The 24,274-nt window shown below is 38.6% G+C and overlaps 1 protein-coding gene and 1 pseudogene across 1 annotated transcript; both read right to left on the bottom strand.

The window, feature by feature from the left end:
- Positions 1 to 3,795: 3,795 nt before the first annotated feature.
- Positions 3,796 to 11,112, bottom strand: LOC143435910 (olfactory receptor 7C2-like). Its single transcript, XM_076919620.1, has 2 exons — positions 10,972 to 11,112; positions 3,796 to 7,502 (listed from the first exon to the last, which is right to left on the bottom strand). Exons 1-2 carry the CDS (start codon positions 10,980 to 10,982, stop codon positions 6,533 to 6,535), a joined length of 981 nt encoding a protein of 326 aa, XP_076775735.1. The 5' UTR covers positions 10,983 to 11,112; the 3' UTR covers positions 3,796 to 6,532.
- A 1,382-nt stretch (positions 11,113 to 12,494) lies between these two features.
- LOC143436471 (aldehyde dehydrogenase, mitochondrial pseudogene) lies at positions 12,495 to 19,186 on the bottom strand (annotated as a pseudogene).
- Positions 19,187 to 24,274: the final 5,088 nt, after the last annotated feature.

The following is a 24,274-nucleotide window of genomic DNA, read 5'->3' as shown; positions in this document are numbered from 1 at the left end:
TTTGCATTTTCTTTGACCATTGTGTTAATGTCTTCTATGGCATCTTCTGCATCTGAGATTCTCTCTTCTATCTCTTGTATTCTGTGGTGATGCTTGCATCTATGACCCCTGATCTCTTTCCTACGTTTTCTATCTCAAATATAGTCTCCCATTGTGATTTCTTTATTGTTTCTGCTTCCATTTTTAGATCCTCAATGGTTTTGTTTAATTCCTTCATCTGTTTGGTTGTGTTTTGCTGTAATTCTTTAAGAGATTTTTGTATTTCATCTTTAAGGGCTTCTATCTGTTTACCTTTGTTCTTCTGTATTTCTTTAAAGAAGTTATTTATGTCCTTTTAAAAGTCATCTATCATCATCATGAGAAGTGATTTTAAATCTGAATCTTACTTTTCCGGTGTAATGGGGCATCCAGGACTTGCTATGTTAGGTGAATTGGGTTCTGATGATGCCAAATAACCTTGGTTTCTGTTTCTTACATTCTTGTGCTTGCCTTTCACCATCTGATTATCTTTAGTACTCCCTGTACTCACTGTCTCTGACTGGAGCCTTTCTCTCCTGTTTTCTTGGTTTTGTCAGTGCTCCTCAGAGTCCAGCTGTCTCTGTGATCCTGTGATCCTCTGTGTCAGAGCTCCTGGGAGTCCAGTTTCCTCTTTGATCTTGGGTGTGTTAGAGCTCTTGGGAGTCCAACTTCCTCTGGGTATTGTGGGATTGGTCACAGGCATAGCGCCCAAGGTCTGCTTAGTGCACCGGCTTTGATCAGAAGGAATCTGTGCTAAAGGGTCAGGGTAAAGTGTTTTCACAAGAGCAAACCAGCTCTGAGTGCAGCAGAAACTCTGAGATGGCTCTGAATATGGTTTCTTCCCAGGAGCAGACCAGCTATGAGTCTGCTCAAGTAGCCAATTACAACTTTTAATATTCTTTCTTTGTTCTGTGTATTTAGTGTTTTGTTTATTATGTGAGGAAAGGATTTTTTTTGGTCCAATCTATTTGGTGTTCTCCAGGCTTCTTGTACATTTATGGCCACCTCTTTTTTTAGGTTAGGGAAGTTTTTTCTACGATTTTATTGAAGATGTTTTCTGACCCATTTGAACTAGGAATCGTCATTCTCTTCAATTCCTATTATTTTTAGGGTTGGTCTTTTTGCTGTGTTCAGCATTTGCTGGATATTTTGGGTTAAGAGCTTTTTACACTTTGTATTTTCTTTGTCCAATGTGTCAATATCTTTTAAGGTATCTTTTATGCCTGAGGTTCTCTCTTGTATCTCTTATATTCTGTTGGTGATACTTGCATCTGTAGCTCCTGATCTTTTTCCTAAGTTGTCCATCTCCAAGGTTGCCTCCATTTGTATTTTATTTATTGTTTCATATTTCTGTTTTTATGTCTTTGACTGTTTTGTTCAAATCCTTCACCTTCTTGATTGTATTTCTTAAAGGATTTATTTGTTTTCCTCTTTAAGGGCTTCTATCCATTTGCCTGTTTCCCTCTATTTCCTTAAGGGAATTATTTATATTCTTTCTAAAGGCTTCATGATGATGACTTCATGAGATAGGATTTTAGGTCAGAATCTTGCTCTTCACATGTGTTAGGCTATCCAGGGCTTGCTGTGATGGGAGAACTGGGTTCTGATGGTGCCAAATTGCATTGGGTTCTGCAGCTTATGTTCTTGTGCTTGCTCCTTGGCATCTGTTTATCTCTGGTGTTGTTAACTGGTTTGTGTATCTCTGACCGCAGCCAGCCTCCTCAAAGGCAGGTAGAGCTCTGTGACCTGGGTTAGAGCAAGTTTCCTTTGATGCAGGCAGTGCTTTCTCTGGTTAGAGGGCACCTTGTGTGTGTCTCTGGTTAGAATAGGTCTCCTGTGTCCCTGGTTAAGGCAGATCTCTTGGGAGACATGTAGGCTGTATGGTGTGAGAAGATATTGGGTTGCATGATCATTTCAAGTGAACAGATGCTCTTCATCAAAAGGCTCTGCTTGGACCTCAAGGTTCACTCATTGTGAGCTCTGATTCATCCTAAGCAGTTGCACAGCAGGAACTTCAATGGTGGTATGTTTTATGGATTCTTCCTTGCCTGGGTTTACCTAAGTGCCTCTGGATCCCCTTCCTACTATCTGGACTATCTGCTTGGGTTGTCATTCTTTAGGGTGTGGCCAAATAGTGCTGCACATATGTATAGGGATGCAGGTCAATGCTCTGGAGCATAAGAAACAGATCAGTGGCCACACCCTTAAGAATGACTCTCCACACTTCGTTGCCTGAGTTTCAGTTTAGCTTCAAGAATTGTGCAAGAGGGGTGAGGAACACATTCATCACAGGACACTATTTTATTAATATTAAAAACAATTTTTATTGTAATCTATAAAATCTGTTGCTATGTGGGTAGTTGGCTGGAAATGCTGAAAGTTCCTCCAGGAGGGAAGTTAGGCACTGCGGCTGTGGCTACAGGGGCTCATTAAAGGCCTTCTCCATTGTTTTTCACGGTGCTGCTCCAAGGACACAAGAAAGTTCTTGGGTTTCCAAAATGGCTTTATTGGCATAATGGATGATGATTGAATCTGGATGTGCACCCCCTGTGAAATTCAGGGCAGACCTGAGTTAAATAGGGAGAGAGAAAGGGGGGAGGGGCTGGGGAAGAATGCTTAACTGGCTCCGCCCTCTGGCCTTCAGGCATCTCATTAGTATGTAAATCTCTCTAGGGCCTGAGGCCTGTAATCACGCCCTCTACCTGTGCTCTTTGGGTGGGGCTGCTTTGCTCTGAACGGAACTGAACAGTGTAGGTCAATGGAGTTCCATGCCATGTGTTAGGAACTTGGATTCTGGGAGCACAGCAGAATAGATGTCTATCTCTTACAGGTGATGGACACCTGTTGGGTCTCCATGCTTTCCAGCCAGCACTTTGACCAAAACCAAGACCCCTTCACAGCCCTACATTGCTAGAGAATTTGTTAATTCAGAAAATACATACACACATACATACATACATACACACATACATACATACACACACACACATACATACATACATACACACATACATACATGCTTCATAACACAGTACATTATAGAGTGTCAGTTGATGATTCTTATGAGTCATCCATGATTATAAGTAATCTTATTTTAAAATTCTCTCTCTATATTGAGATTATATTATAATTATACCATTTCCCCCTTCTCTTTCCTTCCTTTAAACACTTCCAAGTACCATCCCATTCTCTCTTTCAAATTCATGGCTTCTTTTTCTTTAATTGTTATTATACATGAAGGGTTAATGTCCTAAAAGCCTCAGGAGAGCTGAGTATCTCCAGACATGAAAGTTGACATGTGAGAATATCTTTAGACTCCTGGCAAGAAGGTCAACATACCAACCAATTGGTACTTACAAGTTTGAGACTGAAGGGGAACAGATGTACGGTTGGCATAAATTTTCTACCCAAAGGTTCCTGTTTCTGCCCTATAAAATCCCTAAGCCCTCTGTGCCTTGGTACATGGTCTTTCCTCCTTAAGGGAAATGGCTGATCTTCACTCTGGTAGTAAAAGACAATCGACTTTTATTGAGGTTGATATTTTTCTTATGTTTTCATGTCATCTTGATCAATTCCTATCTGGCAACACACATATCCACATACATACATATCCACATACAGACACATGCATATACATGTATACATATACCCATACACACAATGTGCACATACATATAGTCCTCAAGATATATACAACCTGTTCTGTCAATATATTGTTTATTGTATATATGTTTTCAAGGATGATTATTTGGGATTAGATAAACAAATGGTGTTCCCTTTCCTGCAAAAGACTATTTCTCCTCTTAGCATTCCTTAGTTGCCTGTAGTTCTTTGTCCGTGGTTAAAGCTTGGTGAGTTTTCTCCCCTTCCACATTAGCATGTCTGTTGTTATCATCATTGTTTAGGTCATATTTAGGCAACCTTGTTGGTGAGACTTCACAAGTGTAGCTTTGTTGACATTTCTATGAGACACAATCTTCCAGAAGACTTCTTGATCCTCTGGCTTTTAAAATCTTTCTGCCACCTTTCTCACAATGATCCCTGACACTCAAATTTATCATTTGGGACTGGTCTCCACAACTTTGCATTTTGGTTGGCTGTGGTTTTCTGCAATGGTCCCTGTTTGTTGCAGAAAGAAGTTTCCTTGATAATGCATGGGAATTACACTTACTGTTAGTATAAAAATAAGAAGAATATAGTTAGGACTTATGCCCAACTCAAGGATTGTTTACTAATGGGGTGAAGGGTTTGTGAGGGTGGGAATGGGAGGAGAGGATGGAGAAGGGAAGAGGGAAGGGCTACTGTAACAGGGATGTAAAATGAGTTAATAAATAAATCAATGAAAAAGAGAATTGTTTAAATCCTTTCAGAAAATAGGAACAGCAAGGCTTAGTGAATTGTTCTTTTGAATGATTTTTCCCCCTAAAGTAATATTACCAGATGGATAAGCCCTACCATGGCTCCCAGGATGCCCATGTGCTCAGGAATTGCAACAACCACTTTCAATAGTGGTTTCAATAGTGGTTTCCCTGCTTTCAATAGTATTCTTTCTTTCTTTCTTTCTTTCTTTCTTTTTTTTTTTGAGTACTTAGTATATTTAATGTTTTTTTATATGGAGCAATGACTTTTTTAACATGGACTTTTCCTCTTAATTCTATTTCATGATTTTTTTTTTTTTTACAAATTTGTTTTTCTAGGGCTGTGGAAGTGTCTCAACCTATAAAGTTCTTGCCACAAAAACATGAGGGGGGAGGTCAATATACAGGACTCATATAAAAAAAGTTAAGTGCATGGACATATAATCCTAGTACTGAGAAAACACAGACAGAAGAACATCCAAGAATGGCTAGTCAGCCACTTTAGATAAATTAGCAAGATCCAAGTTGAATGAGAGAGAGAGAGAGAGAGAGAGAGAGAGAGAGAGAGAGAGAGAGAGAGAGACCATGTGCCAAAAAATAACATAAAGATAGATTGAGGAAGACAGCATTAACTTCTGGCTTCCACACATTTACATGAGTGCACACACATATGTACAAACACACACACACACACACACACACACACACACACACCACACACCACACACCACACACACACACACACACACACACACACACACACACCACACACCACACACCACACACACCACACATACATGCACACACACAACTCACCTTACTATAAATTTGGTTCTTTAGTGGTGTCTCTCAGATCCTTTAGGTTTTGGTCATACTTTCTTATTTAATTTTATAGTTTGAAGGCTTCATTAATCTACCTTATCTTCAATTTCTCACTGTCTTTTTTGCTTCACCCATTTACATTTCCTCCAAATTTCTCCTTACTAAGTTTTTCTTTACATTCTGTATTGGTTTTCTTGTGCCACTTAGGTCTATTTACTTTCTCTCTAAATTAATTTGGGAGTTACTAAGCATCCTCTTTTATTTACTAAACATTTTATTATCATTCTTGAATGTTTTGTCTGAGATTTAATAAAACTCATTATCATTGGGATTTGTCATTACAAAGTTGGTAATTTTGGAGAAATCTTGTTGTCCTATCCCTTGATTCTTGTATTTCTACATTTGTGTTCCAGAGTAAAGGGGAAAGGGAATCATGAGGACTCACCCCTTACTGAGGAGCTCTGGGGAGTTGTTAGCTATTGGGGACAAGAGAGTCATTCTTCTTCAGGCATGTGACTGCTGGTAGGTTGCCCATGTTCCTATGTATGGTGCCACACTAGTGCACATACTGGCAGCACTAATTTGACTTAGTGGGTTATTGAGGAAAAAAAAAGTGGAGATAATTCTGGGAGCAGGTCACATTGGTGAGAGATTGGAGGAAAGTTTGAATAATAAAAGGTGTGTGAGTTTGTGTGTGTGTGTGTATGTATGTGTGTAAATATTATAGGAATATAGTGTCAGAATCTATACTAGATTGTTGCTTAAGGTCTCAATACCAGAAGGAGGTCTTTTCTCTCACAGATGCTAGAAAACATCCTACTAAGTGCATTTCCTATGAATCACAAGCTAACAGATTTCCAGGTAGAAATCTACCTGGAAATTTCAGATCAGAAGAGATAATAGTGGCCACACATCCTGCTCCTTAACTTTCCCCCTGTCTTATGCCTGGGAATCAGAAAGCTTGGATGCAGACTGTGCTCTGAGCATACCCTTCATCAGAAAGTCTCTCAGGGAGTTGTATTAAAGGACCTTGAATCTACAACATGATCAGAGCTACTGTCTCTGGTGCTAGGGCTTGTGCTCTTCTTAGAGTCACGCTCTTTTCTCTTGCCTGTCAGTCCAGGATGTTAGTAACTCTTTTAATAAACTATTTAACTTTAACAATTTGTCCCAGTGTCTCTTTTAAACTCTGAGAGCTTTCATATATGATCATATTTGTACGTATGTATGGAATTCTCAAAGAATAAATAAAAAACCACAAATATTTTTGGGAAAAATGTAGCCAGTGCATTAGATGATGGGGTGTATGTTTTCTAATTTTACTGGATTTCTTCTTATGGGAGTTTTGCTGTGGTTGCATCACCAAGAGGCATGATTTTTCTGAGGAGTTTTCCCAAGGCCTTCTGCATGTCCTTGTTCTTCAGGCTGTAGATGAAGGGGTTCAGCATGGGAGTGACCACAGTGTACATCAATGAGGTGACTAGACTCATTCTAGAAGATGATGTGGCTGCAGAGCTAAGGTAGACCCCAAGACCATTGCCATAGAACAAGAAGACCACCAAAAGATGAGACCCACAGGTAGAAAAGGCTTTGTACTTGCCCCCAGCTGAAGAAATTCTTAGGATTGAGGAGAAAATATGAAAATATGACAATAGAATCCCAAAGAATGGGAAGCCAGCTATGACTATAGTTATAGAATATACCACAATGTTATTAACAAGGGTGTCAGAACAGGCAAGCTTCAGGACTTCAGGAAGATCACAAAAAAAGTGTGGAATTTCAATGTTTGTACAGAAGGATAGCCTTAACACAGTCAAGGTCTCAGGCAGGGAACTCATGACACTGACTATCCATGATCCAAGAGCCAGCATCACACAGAAGCAAGAATTCATGATGACCACATAGTGCAAGGGATGGCAGATGGCCACAAAGCGGTCATAGGCCATTACTGTTAGGAGTAAATTGTCCAGGCATCCAAACACAATGAAAAAAAATATCTGTGTGATGCAGCCTGTGAAAGAGATGAGTTTGCTTTGTGTGTGGATATTCTGAAGAGCCTTTGGTATGGTGGTGGAGGTGAAGCTGATGTCAGCTATGGACAGGTTGGAGAGGAAGAAGTACATAGGCATGTGCAGGTGGGGGTCTGATATAATGGCCAGGATGATGAGCAAGTTGCCTGTGATGGTGACCAGGTACATAGAAAGAAGCAACCCAAAGAAGAAGGACTGCATTTCAGAGTCTTCTGTGAATCCCAGGAGGAGAAAGTTTTTGTCTCTTGTTTGGTTTTCTCTTTCCATAGGACTGCTGGGATTATCCAAAAGGAGAGAAAACATGGCACAAATTCATCTCAGTTGGATTCTGCCAAATAATGCTAATATATTTTATTAAAAGGTAAGTTATTCGCTGGACACTGTGGCACATGTCTTTAATCTCAGCACGTGGAAGGCAGATGTCTACAGATTTTAGTGAGTTTGAACTTACGGTCTGTTCTACACAGAGAGTTCTACAATTAGAGCTAAATATAGATACTCTGTCTCAAAATACCCCAAACAAAAACAAAACAAAACAAAAGACCCCCACCCCCCACAAAACCCAAGGTATTATACTGGTAAGATTACTCGGTATGCAAAGACCCTTTCTGCCAAGAATGATGACTGGATTTTGATTTCTAGCACTCACATGGCATAAAGAGAGACCCAACTTCTTCAAGATGGTTTTTTAACCTCTGTACATATGCCATGACACGTGTGTTCATGTACACACACAGAGAATAAATAAATAATTTTAGGGGCTGAATAGATGGTGTAGCAGTTAAGGGTTCAGACTTTTTTTGCTGAGGACCTGGATTTAGTTCACAATACTCATGTGGAACAGCTCAAAACCACCTGCAACTCCAGATCTAGGAGATCTGATGCTCTCTTTTGGTTTCGACCAGGATCTGCACTCATGCATCATTCATACACACACACACACACACACACACACACACAGAGAGAGAGAGAGAGAGAGAGAGAGAGAGAGAGAGAGAGAGATGAATAATTAAAAATAACTAAACATCTTTCAAATATATATAATAAAAATTTAAAAGACAAACCAAAGTATCCAGCTTCAGTCCTTTGATTCTCATTACATAAAGGTTTTCTAAATGTAAATTATTTGTTAAATCCTGTCCATTTTGGGCATTTACATGAGTTCCCAGTTTTTTATATTACTAATAGAGTTTAGATTTATTTGAATTTTTAATTTTTGTCTTTTACGACAATCTGTGGGAATATCCTGTTAGTTGTTAAAAGTTCATATATAGAAAAGAAAAAAACCAGTAAGAGTAAAATAAATTTAAAAGTACTCATATTCTTTTTCACTGTCTTACTCTAAATAATCATATACATATATGCACACATGTGCATGCTCACACACACACACTGTAACAAAGAACAGATAGTAAGACATTTTTATATAATTAAAAATTTGTGGGGCAGTGAGATGGCTTAGTAGATAAAGGCACTTGCCACCAAGCTTGATATTCTGACATCAAACACTGAGACCTGAGTAGTAAAAGGAGAGAACAAATTCCTGCAAGTTGTCCTCTGACCTCCACATACATGTTGTGGACTATTTGAAAAAAGTCTTTAAATTTACTAGATTCCATCAAATTTATAAATTATTTTTGAAAAAGTCAGTATTATTATTGGCTTAAAACTCTTGTTGAAGTGACACAATTTTTTGAGATCAATATCTTTCTTAGCAAAATTTTCAAAGATTTATAGTATACAAAATTATACTTATTATGTGTTGATAGTGTCATAGTGTAGTTCCAGGTTGACATCATTATGATTGCTATCCCTCCATAATATATCTCTAGTAGTGCAACAAAACAATAAAATACTACTAATAAATAAAAGAAAAACAATAAAATATACCTGTTTTGATGAGCTCTATTGGTTTATTTTTGGACTTTCTTACTAATTTATTAGTTTTTGTTGAAACTCATCACAATCAAGCATAGAGAGATGACTCAGTGGTTTAAAGCACACACCTGCAGAGAATGGGGACTTTGGTTCTTGCCTTTACATATATAGGCCCACAACTGCCATAACTCCAGAATGGGCTGCAGGGGAGTGGGGAATTCAATGCCCTCCTCTGGCTTTCACAGGCATTATACTTAAACACACAGAGGATGCACACACACACACACACACACACACACACACACACACACACCACAGGATTTTAAGAAAAACAATAAAAATGTAACATATTCTTCACATTGCATTATCATTTCTCCTTCAGGTGCTACTCTATTCATTTGAAATTCTAAGCACATTGTCAATATGGAGTTGCTAGTTTTCTTCTCTATTTCTTTCAAAGGAATAATCCTAGACTTCTACAATATCACGTGATGCTCATTTTCAAGTTAAATTATAATCTATATAACTTTTACACATGTATTCACATATTGCATGAATATTTTAGAAAGTTTTAGTAAAAGTATGAGTAAGTGTTTACAGATGACTATTTAGATGATATGATATGATCCAATTCCATATTCTCAAATTCCAAACATTAGATATAGAATATATATATATATATATATAATGGGCTGATGACTTGAGCTCTTTTAAGAGAACATGAATATATAAATAATAATAAACATAAACATGTATAATCTTTGAGAATAGAAGTACTTTCTGAATAATATCTTTGAAGTAAATTCCAGTAGTCAGAATGACAAACTAAAGAAATAGAAATGAGGAAATGTGTTGTAGATATTTCACATCTAAAATTCACTTATTTGGTTAATATTTGATTAATATTACAAAGGTACATTTTGTCTATAAAACCTTAATTGCAAGTCATAGAAGTATTGACGTTTTATTGGAAAGGACAGAGATGGTTAAGGAGTCATAAAAGAAAATGTAAAGTAAGTAATAAATATTTGAATTTTGTTGTGTGTGTGTGTATGTGTGTGTTTGTGTGTGTGTGTGCATATTTGTATGTGAATGTGTGGAAGCCTGTGTGTCATAATGCATATTAATCTTGGCCTTACATTTTGTTGAGGCAGGGTATGATTTTTGCTGCTGCACATAGCAGGCAAACTTCTTGGGAGTCTACAGTTTCTACCTCTCATATTAGAGTAGAACTCTGAATTGTAGACCATCTTATTGCATCAGCTATTTACATGTGTTTTGAGATTCTAAAATCATGTTTTTGTTTTATTTTGTTTTGCTTTTTGAGACAGTTCTGAAATCATGTTTTTGTTTTGTTTTATTGAGATAGGGTTTCTTTGTGTAGCCTTGGCTGTCCTGGAACTCCCTCAGTAGACTAGGCTAGCCAAGTCTAGAGGTAGTCAGCAACCTGACTACCTGTACTTCCCAAGTATTGGGATTAAAGGTGTATGCCACTACTGCCCAGCATGAAACCGGGTTCTTATGATATGCAGAAAGTGCTTCCCACCTGAGCCATCTTCCCAGAAACTGACATTTTTGATAGAGAATGAAAAAAAAGTAATACCTTCAGACAAATGACACAGATGATTGAGAAAGAGCTGTGAAAGGTTCAGAGTTAAGAGAATGATTTACATCAGGAAGATGAGAGCTATCTGAATTAGATTCTAGAAGCAGGAGGAGACAAGATGAGATGAAGCTGAGAGGAAGAGAAATTGAGAATAACATAGGGGCTGATTGCACAGAACACTGAGCAGATGCTCCGCATTGCATTGCCATCCTTTTGTCTCACAAGCTTCACCCTTTGAGGACTCCAGCTCCATTTATACCTGCTTCCCATCAGGATCTCCAAAGGTGGTGTAGCATCTGCGTCCTCCTTTTTTCCCTGAGTGGTGGCAGAAGTTCAGCTAAGCTCTAAGGCAAGGCAGAATGTTGACATCAAGTGATAATGATGGTACAGTTAAACTCACTGATTCCTTGGACCGTTACACTGCAGGTGGGTGGATCAAGTGAGAAATTGTGTTTCAGTGCCTCTGTGTTGAATTCCCAAAGCAACTTATTAAATCAGTTGTTCCGTTATCACCATATTCTCTGAAGAGTTTATTTCACATGAGTGAGGAAAACAAGTAGATTTTTTTTTATCCTAAAGAGTATCTTTTTTGCCAGGTATGTTTCTCTTTTCCCCTTTGCTCATGAGTCACTAACAAAGACAGAAGCCCCACCATAGAACTTCTGGTAGTGTTCCAGCAGCTTTTTGCTGCTTTCACAGACTCAGGCCAACTGGCAGAGCCTCATGGTTTCTTCTGGATAGAGCTGCCATTGCTGATTTGTGTGAACTGAACTGCTGTTACCCTGACAATGTAGATTGGATTTGCTCCAAACAACTATTTCTGAACAGGTCCACATCCTCCTTTGCCCTATCAACCTTTCCTTTCCACTACCTCTGGTGGATGGTGGGCTAGAAGGGAGGTTAAAGCATTTAAGTGCACTTATTAAAATAGGCTTTTAAAAATACAAACCTAATGGAACCATCTCCTTTGTTTCATCCTATTGATGAATAAGTGACAAGTTTGTGTCTCTACTTGAGCATTTGTGCAAGGACATTTGGTATATCCATGTAATACAGTTTTGGAACATCTAATGGATGCAAGTTAATGCTCTGTAATCTGCTCAAGATAGTTCTTTCTTGCAGACCAAAGCCCAGTCTTTCATTTACCATGATTTTCATGAGCTACTTCCTTAGAGATTGCATGTCAGTTTAATAATTTATCCCAAGTTCTCGTTTGAACAATCCATGAATCAGCATTTTATGACCATAGCCCATTAACTCTTAGAAACTGAAATACAGAGCACATTCAAGGCAAATGAAACAGACAGCAAGTATATTCCTTTTTAACATAGCAAGTCCTGTGTGGTTTGCTGGGCACAGTCTAGACACAGAAGCTATTTTTTATGTGAGAAAGTTAGCTTTAACTATAATACTTTTTATAACATTTTTTTTTTCAACTTAGCGAACTCTTGTTTCTACCAATGTCAGCAGCATTGAAGCTCATTTTTATGTCTAAGCTACCTCAATATAGTCTTTTAATCTTTGGATTTTTTCTTTTTTATCTCAGCAGTTCTAAGGTTTATTATTGGAAGCTATTAAGCAATCTCAGAAAGTAGGAACATTATTAAGCCATCATATTTCTTCTTTTCTTTTTTTTTCTTGATCTGCTGATATTTATTGCTCATTTGCTTAAACACTGTGAGTGGAACCCAGCATGATGCACATATGGACACACAAGCTCCATCCCTATCCAGTTTATTGGGAGCTTTCCCCACTCACCACCCACCAGCCCCACCCTGTTTATCAAATTCTTACTGCTTTGTCCCAAGACATTTTAGTGAAGGGCTTTCTCTTTGGAGACACAGTATCTGTGGTGATTTTTGTCAGTATCTTGTTGGGTTTTCGGGTGCTGCCAGGGGAAACCAGCATGCTGTTGTATGAGTTCCGCACTTTGACAGTGATGGTCTTCACCTCCGTGTAGGTCTCACCCAGCTTCCTACCGCTCCCTGACATCTTATAGCCACCAGTTGGGGACTGGGCCCCAAACACATCATAGCAGTTGATTCACACAGTGCCTGCCTGCAGAACTTGGGTCAGGCAATTGATCTTATCTAGGTCCTTTGTGAAGACAGCTGCTACCAGTTCATACTTAGAATCATTGGCTCTCTCCACAACCTCCTCTACGGTCCTGAATTTGAGGATCACTGATCCGAAGATCTCCTCCTTGGTAATGGTCATGCCTTCTTTTACATCTCCAAACATGGTGTGCTGGATAATGTAACCACGGTCCATGGCTGGCCTACTACCACATGGCAGCTTCACTACTTCTAGTTGTCCCGATTTGATGTAGCTGAGGATTTTCTTGAACTGAGTCTCATCCACCTTCAGTCCCTGCTCTGTCCTGCTGTTGAAGAGGTTCCCAACCATCCTAGAACACTGTGTTCCACGAATTTGTCATACACATCCTCATGCACGAAGGTCCTGTGCAACAGCCCTGACCCTGGTTGAAGAACAGGGCAAAGTGGGCCTGCTCCACAGCCCAGTCCCTGTCAGGGTCTGACATGATGATGTTGGGTCTCTTTTCCCCAAGCTCCAGGGTTACTTTCTTGATGTTGCTGCTCCCTGAGGCAATCTGGTTTGGGTGACCAACCTCAGTGGAGCCTGTGAACTCCACTTTGTCCACACCCTCATGGGACTCGATGGCAACCCCAGAGATAGGGCCGAATCCAGGAACAATATTGACCACGCCAGGGGATAAGCCTGCCTCCTTGATCAAGTTGGCTATGTAGAACACCATGAGCAGTGTCTGCTCGACCACGTTTCCAGTTGCCAAAGTTGGGCCCAGTTTCCACACTTGCATCAGGAGCAGGAAGTTCCACGTCATGATCTGTCCACACAGGCCCTCAGGCTCCTGTAGCTGAAGAAGTTGCCATTGATGGAAATGGTTTTCCCGTGGTACTTGTCAGTCCGGACAGAATAATAGCCACTTGTTCCCTGGCCCCCTATTGAGTTCACTGTGCAGCCTGCTTCTCCAAACTGGTATGATAGAAGGGACTATGTATTCATTGAATTTTGTGTTGAAGACAGTAAAGATGTTAATGTAAACTTTGAAAAACCCAAACTTACTTTCAGTTGTCTAGGAGGGAGCGATAATTTTAAGCATTTAAATGAAATTGTTTTTTTTTCACTGTATTGATCCAAATGATTCCAAGAATAAAAGGTCAATTTTATGTTGTTTGTGAAATGGAGAATCTGGTCAGTTGTGGCCTAGGTAAGCAAAGGGAAAGGCAAAGCTAAATTGGTTTGGGGGGGGGAACTTCAATGATTGCAAAGACTGGGAGGATGATTCAGATGTGATTTTGATGGTTTCTCTGAGATGATGGATCACATGGGTGGTGATGAGGATGTAGATTTGCCAGAATTCTAGGAAGTCTTTAATTTCTTGATAATATCTGCCTTGACTCAGCAGTCATTCATCAGAGAGTTGTTCAGTTTCTGAGTTTGTAGTCTTTATGTTGTTTTTGCTGTTCTTGAAGTTCAGCTTTAATCCATAATGGTATGATAAGATACCAGGTGTCTGTTATTTCAATTCTCTTATATCTGTTGAGACTTGCTTTCTAATCAAGTATGTGGTCATTTTGGAGAAGGTACTGTGAGGTGCAGAGAAGAAGGTATATTCTTTTGTGTTTGGGTGAAATGTTTTGTAAATATGTTAGCTCCATTTGTGTCATGTCTGTTCCATTATTTCTCTGTTAAGTTTCTGTCTAGATGCTGTGTTCATTGGTAGGAGTGCAGTGTTGAAATCTCCCACTATTATTGTATGGAGTTCAATGTGTGATTTAAGCTTTAGTAATATTTCTTTTACAAATGTGAGTGCCCTTGCATTTGGAGCATAAATGTTCAAAATTGAGAAGTAATTTTAGTGGATTTATCCTTTGATGAGTATGAAGTGTCCTTTCCCATCTCTTTTGATTAATTTTGGTTTAAAGTCTATTTTGTTAGATAGTAGGATTGCTACACCAGCATGCTTCTTGGGTTCATTTACTTGGAAAATCTGTTTCCAGCCCTTTATCCTGAGACAATCTTTATCCTTGAGGCTTTTTTTTTTTTTTTTTTTTTTTTTTTTTTTGTATGTAGCAGAAGGATGGATCCGGTGCACTTGTAATCTTAATGTAAATGGTTCTGTAAAGTCTGTCTCAGAAAACAGCAGCCATGTCTTTGTTTCAGAAGGTTGTTATGACCAACTTGTAATGCTTATGTTCTGCTTCTATAACCCCACCTATTTGTCTGACAAATTCCCCATTTCAAGTCGCCTTACTCCTAAGCCATAAAAATCATCTCCCCTATGTTCAATGCTTGATATATCAAGACTCACCTAAGGGAGAGACAGCTCAAGTACATGAGTGAAAGGCTTGGTTTAATTTGACTGTGATGAATTGGATTGGTGGTCTTTATTCTTGCATTTCTGGGATTACACAAAGCCTAATTCCACAATTCTCTGAGATGCTATTCTGCTGATGGTCCTCCTCCCTATCAAAGCAGAGCAGCTGCTGCTGAGGACAGTTATGCCAGGCTCTTGTCTGGAGTTATAACAGAGTATTATTAATAGTGTGAGGGATTGGTGTTTGCTTACGAGATTCTCAAGTTGGGTCAGTTATTTGTTGGCCATTCCCTCAGTCTCTGCTTCATCTTTCTCCCTGCATTTCTTGTAGATAGGACAAATATGGGGTTGAAAGTTCTCTGTGTGGGTTGATGTCCTTATTCCTCCATTGGGAGTGTTCTTCGTGGCTGCAGGAGGTGGCCTCTTTAGGTTTCATATCCCCACTGCCATGAGAATGAGCTAAGGTCACCTCCATAGATACTTGGGAGCCTCCCCATCCCAGGTCTTTGGCATGTCTTAGAGATGTCCTATACCCCTCACTCTCTCTAGTAGCAGATTTCCATTAATTCTCCTGTCTCTCTCTCCTGTCTCTCTCTTTACCTGATCCTGAATCCTCCATTCCCCTCTCCATTCCCTGTCCAGTCCAGTTTTTCTCCTTCACCTGCTTCTTATGACTATTTTATTCTCTCTTCTAAGTGAGATTCAAACATCCTCACTTGGGCTTTTCTTCTTGTTTAACTTCTTTGGGGCTATGGAGTGTTTAGTGGGTTTCCTGTAATTTATAGCTAATTTTCACTTATCAGTGAAAAGTATCAGTGCATGTCCTTTTCAAGTTCCATTTATTTGCCTGCAAAATTCATGGTGTCCTTGTTTTTAATAGCTGAGTAGTAATCCATCATGTAAACGAACCACATTTTCTGTATACTTTCTTCAGTTGAAGGACATCTGTGTTGTTTCCAGTTTTTGACTATTACAGATAAAGCTGCTGTGAACATAGTAGAGCACACGTCCTTGTTGTGTGATGGAGAATCTTTTGGGTATATGCCCAGGAGCAGTATAACTGGATCTTCATGTAGAAGTGTTTCTAATTTTCTGAGAAGCTGCCAGTTAGATTTCCAGAGTGGTTGTACTAGTTTGCACTCCCACCAGCAATGAGGGAGTGTTCTCCTTGCTCCACAGCCTTGACTGCATGTGCTCTCTCTTGAGTTTTTTATTGTAGCCATCTCACGGGTGTAAGATGGAATCTCAGGGTCATTTTGATTAGCATTTATTTCCCTGATGACTAATGATATTGAGTATTTCTTTTAAGTGCTTCTTGGCCACTCATGACTTATTTGTTGAGTATTCTGTTTATCTCTGTATCCCGTTTGGGTTATCTGAATTTTTGGTGTCTAACTTCTTGAGTTCTTTATATATTTTGGATATTCACCGTCTGTGAGATGTAGAGTTAGTGAAGATCTTTTCAAATATGTAGGCCATTGTTTGTCCTATTAACAGTGTCCTTTGCCTTTCAGAAGCATTTTATTTTCATGAGATTCCATTTATCTACTGTTTGTCTTAGAACCAGAGGCATTGGTGTTCTGTTCAGGAAGATGTCTCCTGTACCAATGAGTTCAAAGTTATTTCCTACTCTCTGTTCTATTGAATTTAGTGTATCAGGTTTTATGTTGAGGTTCTTGATCCACATGGACTTGAGGTTTGTTCATGGTGATAAATATGAATCTATTTGCATCCTTCCACATGCAGACATCCAGTTAGACCAGCACAATTTGTTGAAGATTCTTTCTTTTTTCCATTGTATATTTTTTGCTTCTTTGTCAAAGATCAAGTGTCCATAAATGTGTGGGTTTATTTCTAGGTCTTCAATTCTATTCCACTGACCAACCTAACTGTCTCTGTACCGATGCCATATAGTTTTTTAATTCAATATTTTATTACTTACATTTCAGATGACATCTCCTTTCCTTATTTCCCCTCTTTAGAAACCCCCTATCCCATCCCCCTTCTCCTTTTTGTTTTTATACCATTTTAATTACATGCAAGTATTAAGGTCAGTTCTAGGTTGAGGAACTAGCAATACAATAGATGCAAATAGTCAAGGAACAAGAAAGACAATAAACTCAGATAGTCAAAGAACAAGCAGGACAATAAACAGAGTCTAGTGATCACTCCTGTGATCACTGTTTCTAAGGGTTTATCAGGATGACCAAAATATCTGAGCCTACTTTTCTGTCCTAGCCCAAAGTAATTTTCATGTCTGAAGCCCACTTCTTTGTTCTAGCTTAAGTTTTAGATTCCTGCCTCAAATTACTTCTTTGTTGTAGCCTAGAATTTAGATTTCTGCCTGAAGTTACTTCTTTGTTCTAGACTAATGTCAGAATCCTGCCTGAAGTCCATTTTCTTGTCCTTGGCCTATGTCAGATTCCTTCCAAGCCATCCATTTGCTTGTCCTTGGCCAATGTCAGATTCTGGCCAGGCAGCCCCAACATGTCTCCACATCTCCTACTTTTTTATTTTATAAACCAGATTGAGCCTGACTTAGGTTGTTCTGACAAAAATGCCTTCCTTACCCATCATGGAATATGCATTATCAAAAGCAATGCACTTGATAGTCATTATAATTAGAAAAAAGTTTAAAGACACCTGTAGGGTATTTGGCATAATTCTAACACCTCTCTGGATGTTTTAACTTTGCTTAGTGAGATTATGAATTTAAAGAAAGCTGCTCTGTTGAGCTTTGATGCTGCAGATAATGCTGATAAAATTATTCATGGCTTGAGGGCAGTATTTCCATTTTGGTCAAACCTCAGGAATGACATATATAGCTTGATCAGGCTAGCTCCTTTTGTTCTGGGAATTCTTTTATTCTTGCCCATTGTGTTAAAGCTTGTTTCTAACTACATCAACAGGTTGACAGCCAAAGTACATGACTTGAAACTGAAAATGGACGCCCAGACAGAGCTATTAATTTAACAGGCTGGCAAGCCAAGGACAGGTAAGATTCTGCATAGAGCCATGCATTTTTAAAATTACTATTGCTGTATAGTACAGCTTGAGGTCAGGGATAATGATCTCTCTAGAAGTTCTTTTATTGTTCAGGGTTACTTTAGCTATTGTGGTTTTTTATTGTTTTTCCATATGAAGTGGAGAATTGATTTTTCAAGGCCTGTAAAGGATTGTGTTGTAATTTTGATGGGAATTGCACTGAATTGGTAGATTGTTTTTGGTAAAATGGCTATTTTCACTATCTTAATCCTACCTATCTACAAGCATTGGAGATCTTTTCATTTTCTGACATATTTCTCATTTTCTTTTGTCATTAATTTGAAGTTATTGTCATAGAGGTCTCTCATTGCTTGGTTGAGTTATACTATGATATTTTATATTATTTGTGGCTATTGTAAAGGCTGTTGTTTTTCTAATTTCTTTCTCAGCCCATTTATCATTTGTTTGAAGATCTACTAATTCTTTTGATTTAATTTTGTATCCAATTACCTTGCTGAAAATGAATATCACAGTAGAAGTTCTCTGGTAGAATTTTTTGGGTTGTTCATATATAGTATCATATCATCTGCAAATAGTGATACTTTGACTTCTTCCTTTCCAATTAAAGCAGACCATTTTGGGGAATGGGATTCATAGGCATTCAGGCAACAGACTCAGAGACAGCTCCTGCTTCAGTTGTTGGGGGATCAGCATGAAGACCAAGCTGCTCATATGCTACATATGTGTAGGGGGCTTAGGTTCAGCCCATGATCAGTCTTTAGATTCAGGTTCTGGGAACCCCCAAGACTCCAGGTTAGTTGACTCTGTAGGTCTTCTTTTTGAGACTCTGTCCTCCTCAGATTCTTCAGTCCTTCTCTAAACTCTTTCTTAAAACTCTCTGAGCTTCATCTATTATTTGGCTGCGGCTCTCTGCATCTCTTTCCATTGGCTACTGGGTGGAGTCTCTCAGAGGAGAGTTATAGTAGGTTTCAGTCTGCAAATATAACAGAGTGTCATTAAAAGTGTTCTTGTCCATGGGATGTGTCTCAATTTGGGGCAGCTATTTGATGGCTATACCCTCCATCATTACTCTATCTTTGTCTGTGCACTTCTTGTGGATAGGACACATTTTGGGTCAAAGTTTCAATGTTCATGAGAGAAAGTGGTCTAAAATTCTCTTTGCTGAATCTTTCTGTGGTTTAGGTATCAGGGTGACTGTTGCCTCATAGAATGAGTTTGACAATGGTCCTTCTGTTTCTATTTTGTAGAGTCATTTGAGGAGTGTTGGTCTTAGCTCTTTTTTTGAAAGACTGGTAGAAGTCTGTGCTAAATCAATCTGTTCCTTCCTTTTTTGTTGGGAGACTTTTAATGACGGTTTCTATTTCCTTAGGGGTTATAGTCCTGTGTAAATAGTTAACTTGATCTTAACTTTGGTAAGTGATGTCTGTCTAGAAAATTATACATATCATTAAGATTTCCCAATTTAGTGGAGTACAGGCTTTTGAAGTAAGACTCAATGTTTCTTTGAATTTTCTTGTCTGTTGTTATCTCTTCCTTTTCATTTTCTGATTTTGTTTATTTGGATACTGTCTTTGTGTCTTTTAGTTAGTTGACTAAGGGTTTGTCTATCTTGTTGATTTTCTCAAAGAACCAGCTCTTGGTTTTGTTGATTCTTTATATTGTTTTCTTTGATTCTAATCACTTGATTTCAGCTCTGATTTTGATTATTTCACACTCTTTACTCCTCTTTAATGTGTTTGCTTTCTTGGGAAGAGCTTTCAGATGTAGTTTTAAGTTGTTGGTTTGAGAACTAGAAAGTTTCAATTAGAAAACTTTTTTAGTGGATGCACTTAGTGCACTGCTTTCATTGTGTGGCATAAATTTGAGTATGTTGTACCTTCATTTCATTGAATTCTAGAAAGCCCTTAATTTTTTTCCAACCCAGAGATCATCAAGTAGAGTGTTGTCCAATTTTCAGGAGTGTATAGGCTTTCTAATGTTTCTCTTGTTGAAGTTCAGCTTTAATCCATGGTGGTATGACAAGATACAAAGCATTATTTCAATTTTCTTGTATCTGAATTTGCTTTGTGACTGACTATTTGGTCAATTTTGGAGGAGAATCCACAAGGTACTGAGAAGAAGGTATATTCTTTTGTGTTTAGGTAAAATATTTTGTAGGTGTCTCTTAGGTCCATTTGATCCATAACCTCTGTTAGTTCCATTATTTCTCTGTTTAGTTTTTGTCTGGATGACCTGTTGTTTGATAGAAATTGGGTATTGAAGTCTCCCACTACTATGTGTAGAATTCGATGTTCAATTTAAGCTCTAGTAATGTTTCTTTTACAATTGTCACCCTTGCATTTGGGGCATAGATGTTCAGAATTGTGATATCATCTTGGTAGATTTTTTTCCTTTGATGAGTATCAAATGTCCTCCCCTGTCTCTTTTGATTAATTATGGTTGAAAGTGTATTTTATTATATATTAGAATTGGTGCTACAGCTTGCTTCTTGGGTTCTTTTCTAGAAAAAACTGTTTCTAAGCCCTTTACTTTGAGTTAATGCCTATCGTTATTGCTGAGCTGTGTTTCTTTGTATACAGCAGAATGATGGATCCCGTTTTTGCATCCATTCTGTTAGCCCATACCTTTTTTTATTGGTGAATTGATTCCATTGATGTTTAGAAATATTAATGACTAGTAAATGCTAATTCATATTATTTTAATGTTGATGGTGTTGGTGTGTGTGTGTGTGTACTTCTGTTTATGCTGGTATTGAATTACTTATTTCCTATATTTTCTTCTTTGTACTTATCTTCTTTGGGTTGGAATTTTCCTTCTAGTATTATCTGTAGTGCTGGGCTTATGTATAGATATTGTTTAAATATCTTGTTTTCTTCATCTATGGTGGTTGAAAATTTTGCTGTGTATAGTAGTCTAGGTTGGCATCTGTGGTTTTTAGAGGTTGCAAGATATCTGTCCAGGCATTTGTAGCTTTTAGAGTCTTTGTAGAGAAGTCAGGTGTAATTCTCATAGGTCTACTTTTATATGTTACCTGGACTTTTTATCTTTCTGCTTTTGCTATTCTTTCTTTGTTCTGTAGGTTGTTTTGATTATTATATTTCAGGAGAATTTTTTCTGGTTCAGTCTAGTTGGTGTTCTGTAAGCTTTTTGAATGTTTATATCTGTCTCTTTATTTAGGTTGGGAAAGTTTTCTTATATGATTTTGTTGAAAATATGTTCTGGGCTTTGGAGCTGAGACTCTTTACATTCTTCTACTCCCATTGTCCCTATGTTAGGTGTTTTCATTGTGTCTCAAATTTTCTGGATGCTTTGGGTTAGGAACTTTTTACTATTTGTATTTTCTTTGACCAGTGTGTCAATATCTTTTATGGTATCTTTTACACTTGAGATTTTCTCTTCCATTTCTTGTACTCTATTGCTGATGCTTGCATCTGTTGTTCTCTGGATCTTTCTTACATTTTCCATCTTCAGGATTCCCTTATTTTGTGTTTTCTTTATTGCTTATATTCCCATTTTCAGGTCTTGAACAGTTTTATTTCCTTCACCTGTTTGATTGTATTTTCTTGTATTTCTTTAAGGAATTTATTTGGTTCCTCTTTAAAAGCCCCTGTCATCTTTATAAAATGGTGTCACACTGATCTGGCTTTTGTTGGTTTTGTTCTTTTGGGGGTTTTACCAATCTAGATTGCTTTAATCTCTGTTCCTGTTGTAATAGATGTTGAACAGGGACCTAACCTCGATGATCCTAATGTGGGAGGTCTCTGTTGGATATCTTTGGGCTCTAATGTTCTGGCTCAGCAAGTCTAATGAAGGTGGGCAGAGAGGTTGTGGGAGAATGGAGGTCTGTCAGGGATAGCAGGTTGCTCAGGGCAGCAGGGCGTGCTAGAGAGGACTCAGTGAACAGAGAAGATGGGTGCAGAAAGGGAACCTAATGTGTTTGGTTCCAGATCAGCAGGTCTGATGAATGTGGGTAGAGAGGTGGTGGGATCATGTAGGTATGGGGAGGGTGTATGTCTAAAGCCTGCTTAGGATAGCTGTGTATCCTCCAGAGGACTCAGTGAAGTGCAGGGAAAATGGGTTTAGTCTATGTTCAGTCTCTTTCTTTTCCCTTTCCCCCCAATCTGCTTTTATACCATTTTAATCACATGAAAGTATTAAGGTCAGTTCTAGGTTGAGGAACTAGCAATACAATAGATGCAAATAGTCAAGGAACAAGCAAGACAATAAACACAAATAGTCATAGAACAAGCAAGGCAATAAACAAAGTTCCATGATCACTCCTGTGATCACTCTTTCTTTGAATTACTGCTGTTTTTATTTAAAAGAAAAATGAAATTATATAATCTTTAGGGAGAAATTTTTTGGTTCTAAATATTTTTCTTTATTTTAATTGGATATTATATTTACATTTCAGATTTTATCCCCTAACCCCCTACCACCCACCACCCAGGAACCTCCTATCCCATTCCCCCTCCTCATGCTTCTATGAGGATGTGCCCCTACCTACCCTTCCACTCCCACCTCCCCACCCTTGAATGCCTACCCCCCCCCCCAGTGTTCATCCTTCATGGGACCAAGAATCTCCTCTCCCACCTATGCCAGACAAGTCCATCCTTCCCTTCATGTACAAATGTAGTGATGAGTCCCTCCCTATTTTCTCCCAGGATGGTGGTTTAGACCTTGGGGAGCTCTGGTTGGTTGGTATTGTTGCTCTCCTCATGGGGCCACAAACCCTTTCTGCTCCTTCAGTCTTTTTTCTAACTTCTCCATTGGGAAACCCTTGATCAGATCAGTGGTTAGCTGTGAGCATCAGCCTCTGAATGTGTCAGCCTTAGGCAGACCTCTAAAGAGACAGCTATATCAGGCTCTTGTCAGCATACACTTCCTGCCATCCACATCAGTGTCTACCTTTGGTGACTGTACCTGGGATGGATACCCAGGTAGAATGGTCTCCAGATGGCTCCTCCTTCAGTTTCTGTCCCACACTTTGTTTCCATATTTGCTCCATTGAGTATTTTGTTACTCCTTCTAAGTAGGACTGAGGCATCCACACTTGGTCTTCCTTCTTCATGAGCTTTATGTGGTCTGTGTGTTGAGTCTTGGCTATTCCAAACTTTTGGGCTAACATCCGCTTATCAGTGAGTAAATACCATGTGTGTTCTTTTGTGTTTGGGTTACCTCACTCAGGATGATAATTTCTAGTTCCATCCATTTACCTAAGAATTTCTCGAATTCATTATTTTTAATAGCTGAGTAGTACTACATTGTGTAGATGTACCACATTTTTTGTATCCATTCCTCTGTTGAAGGACATCTGGGTTCTTTCCAGCTTCTGGCTATTATAAATAAGGCTGCTATGAACATAGTGGAGCATATGTCCTTGTTATATGTTCGAGCATCTTCTGGGTATATGCCCAGGAGTGGTATAGCTGGATCCACAGGTAATGCTATGTCCACTTTTCTGAGGAACTGCCAGCCTGATTTTCAGAGTGGTTGTACCAGCTTGCAATCCCACCAACAATGCAGGAGTGTTCCTCTTTCTCCACATCCTCGCCAGCATCTACTATCACCTGAGTTTTTGATCTTAGCCATTCTGACTGGTGTAAGGTGGTATCTCAGGGTTGTTTTGATTTGCATTTCCCTGATGATTAAGGATGTTGAGCATTTCTTAAGGTGCTTCTTGGCCATTCGAATTTCTTCAGTTGAGAAATCTTTGTTTAGCTCAGTACCCAATTTTTTAATAGGATTATTTTGTTGTCTGGAATATAATTTCTGGAGTTTTTTGTATATATTGGATATTAGACCTCTATGGGATGTAGGATTGGTAAAGATCTTTTCCCAAACTGTTGGTTGCCATTTTGTTTTATTGACAGTGTCCTTTGCCTTACAGAAGCTTTGCAATTTTATGAGGTCCCATTTGTCAATTCTTGATCTTAGAGCATAAGCCATTGGTGTTCTGTTTAGGAACGTTTCCCTTGTGCCTAAGTATTCAAGGGTTTTCCCCACCATCTCTTTTATTGGTTTCAGTGTATATGGTTTTATGTGAAGGTCCTTTATCCACTTGGACTTGAGCTTTGTACAAGGAGATAAGAATGGATTGATTTGCATCCTCATACATGCTGACTTCCAGTTGAACCAGCACCATTTGCTGAAAATGCTGTCCTTTTTCCACTGGATGGTTTTAGCTCCTTTGTCA

Source organism: Arvicanthis niloticus, chromosome 22, assembly GCF_011762505.2.
Source record: "Arvicanthis niloticus isolate mArvNil1 chromosome 22, mArvNil1.pat.X, whole genome shotgun sequence".
Classification (NCBI taxonomy): domain Eukaryota; kingdom Metazoa; phylum Chordata; class Mammalia; order Rodentia; family Muridae; genus Arvicanthis; species Arvicanthis niloticus.
Note: the sequence above shows the minus strand (reverse complement) of the source record. Positions and strands in the feature narration are given on the sequence as shown.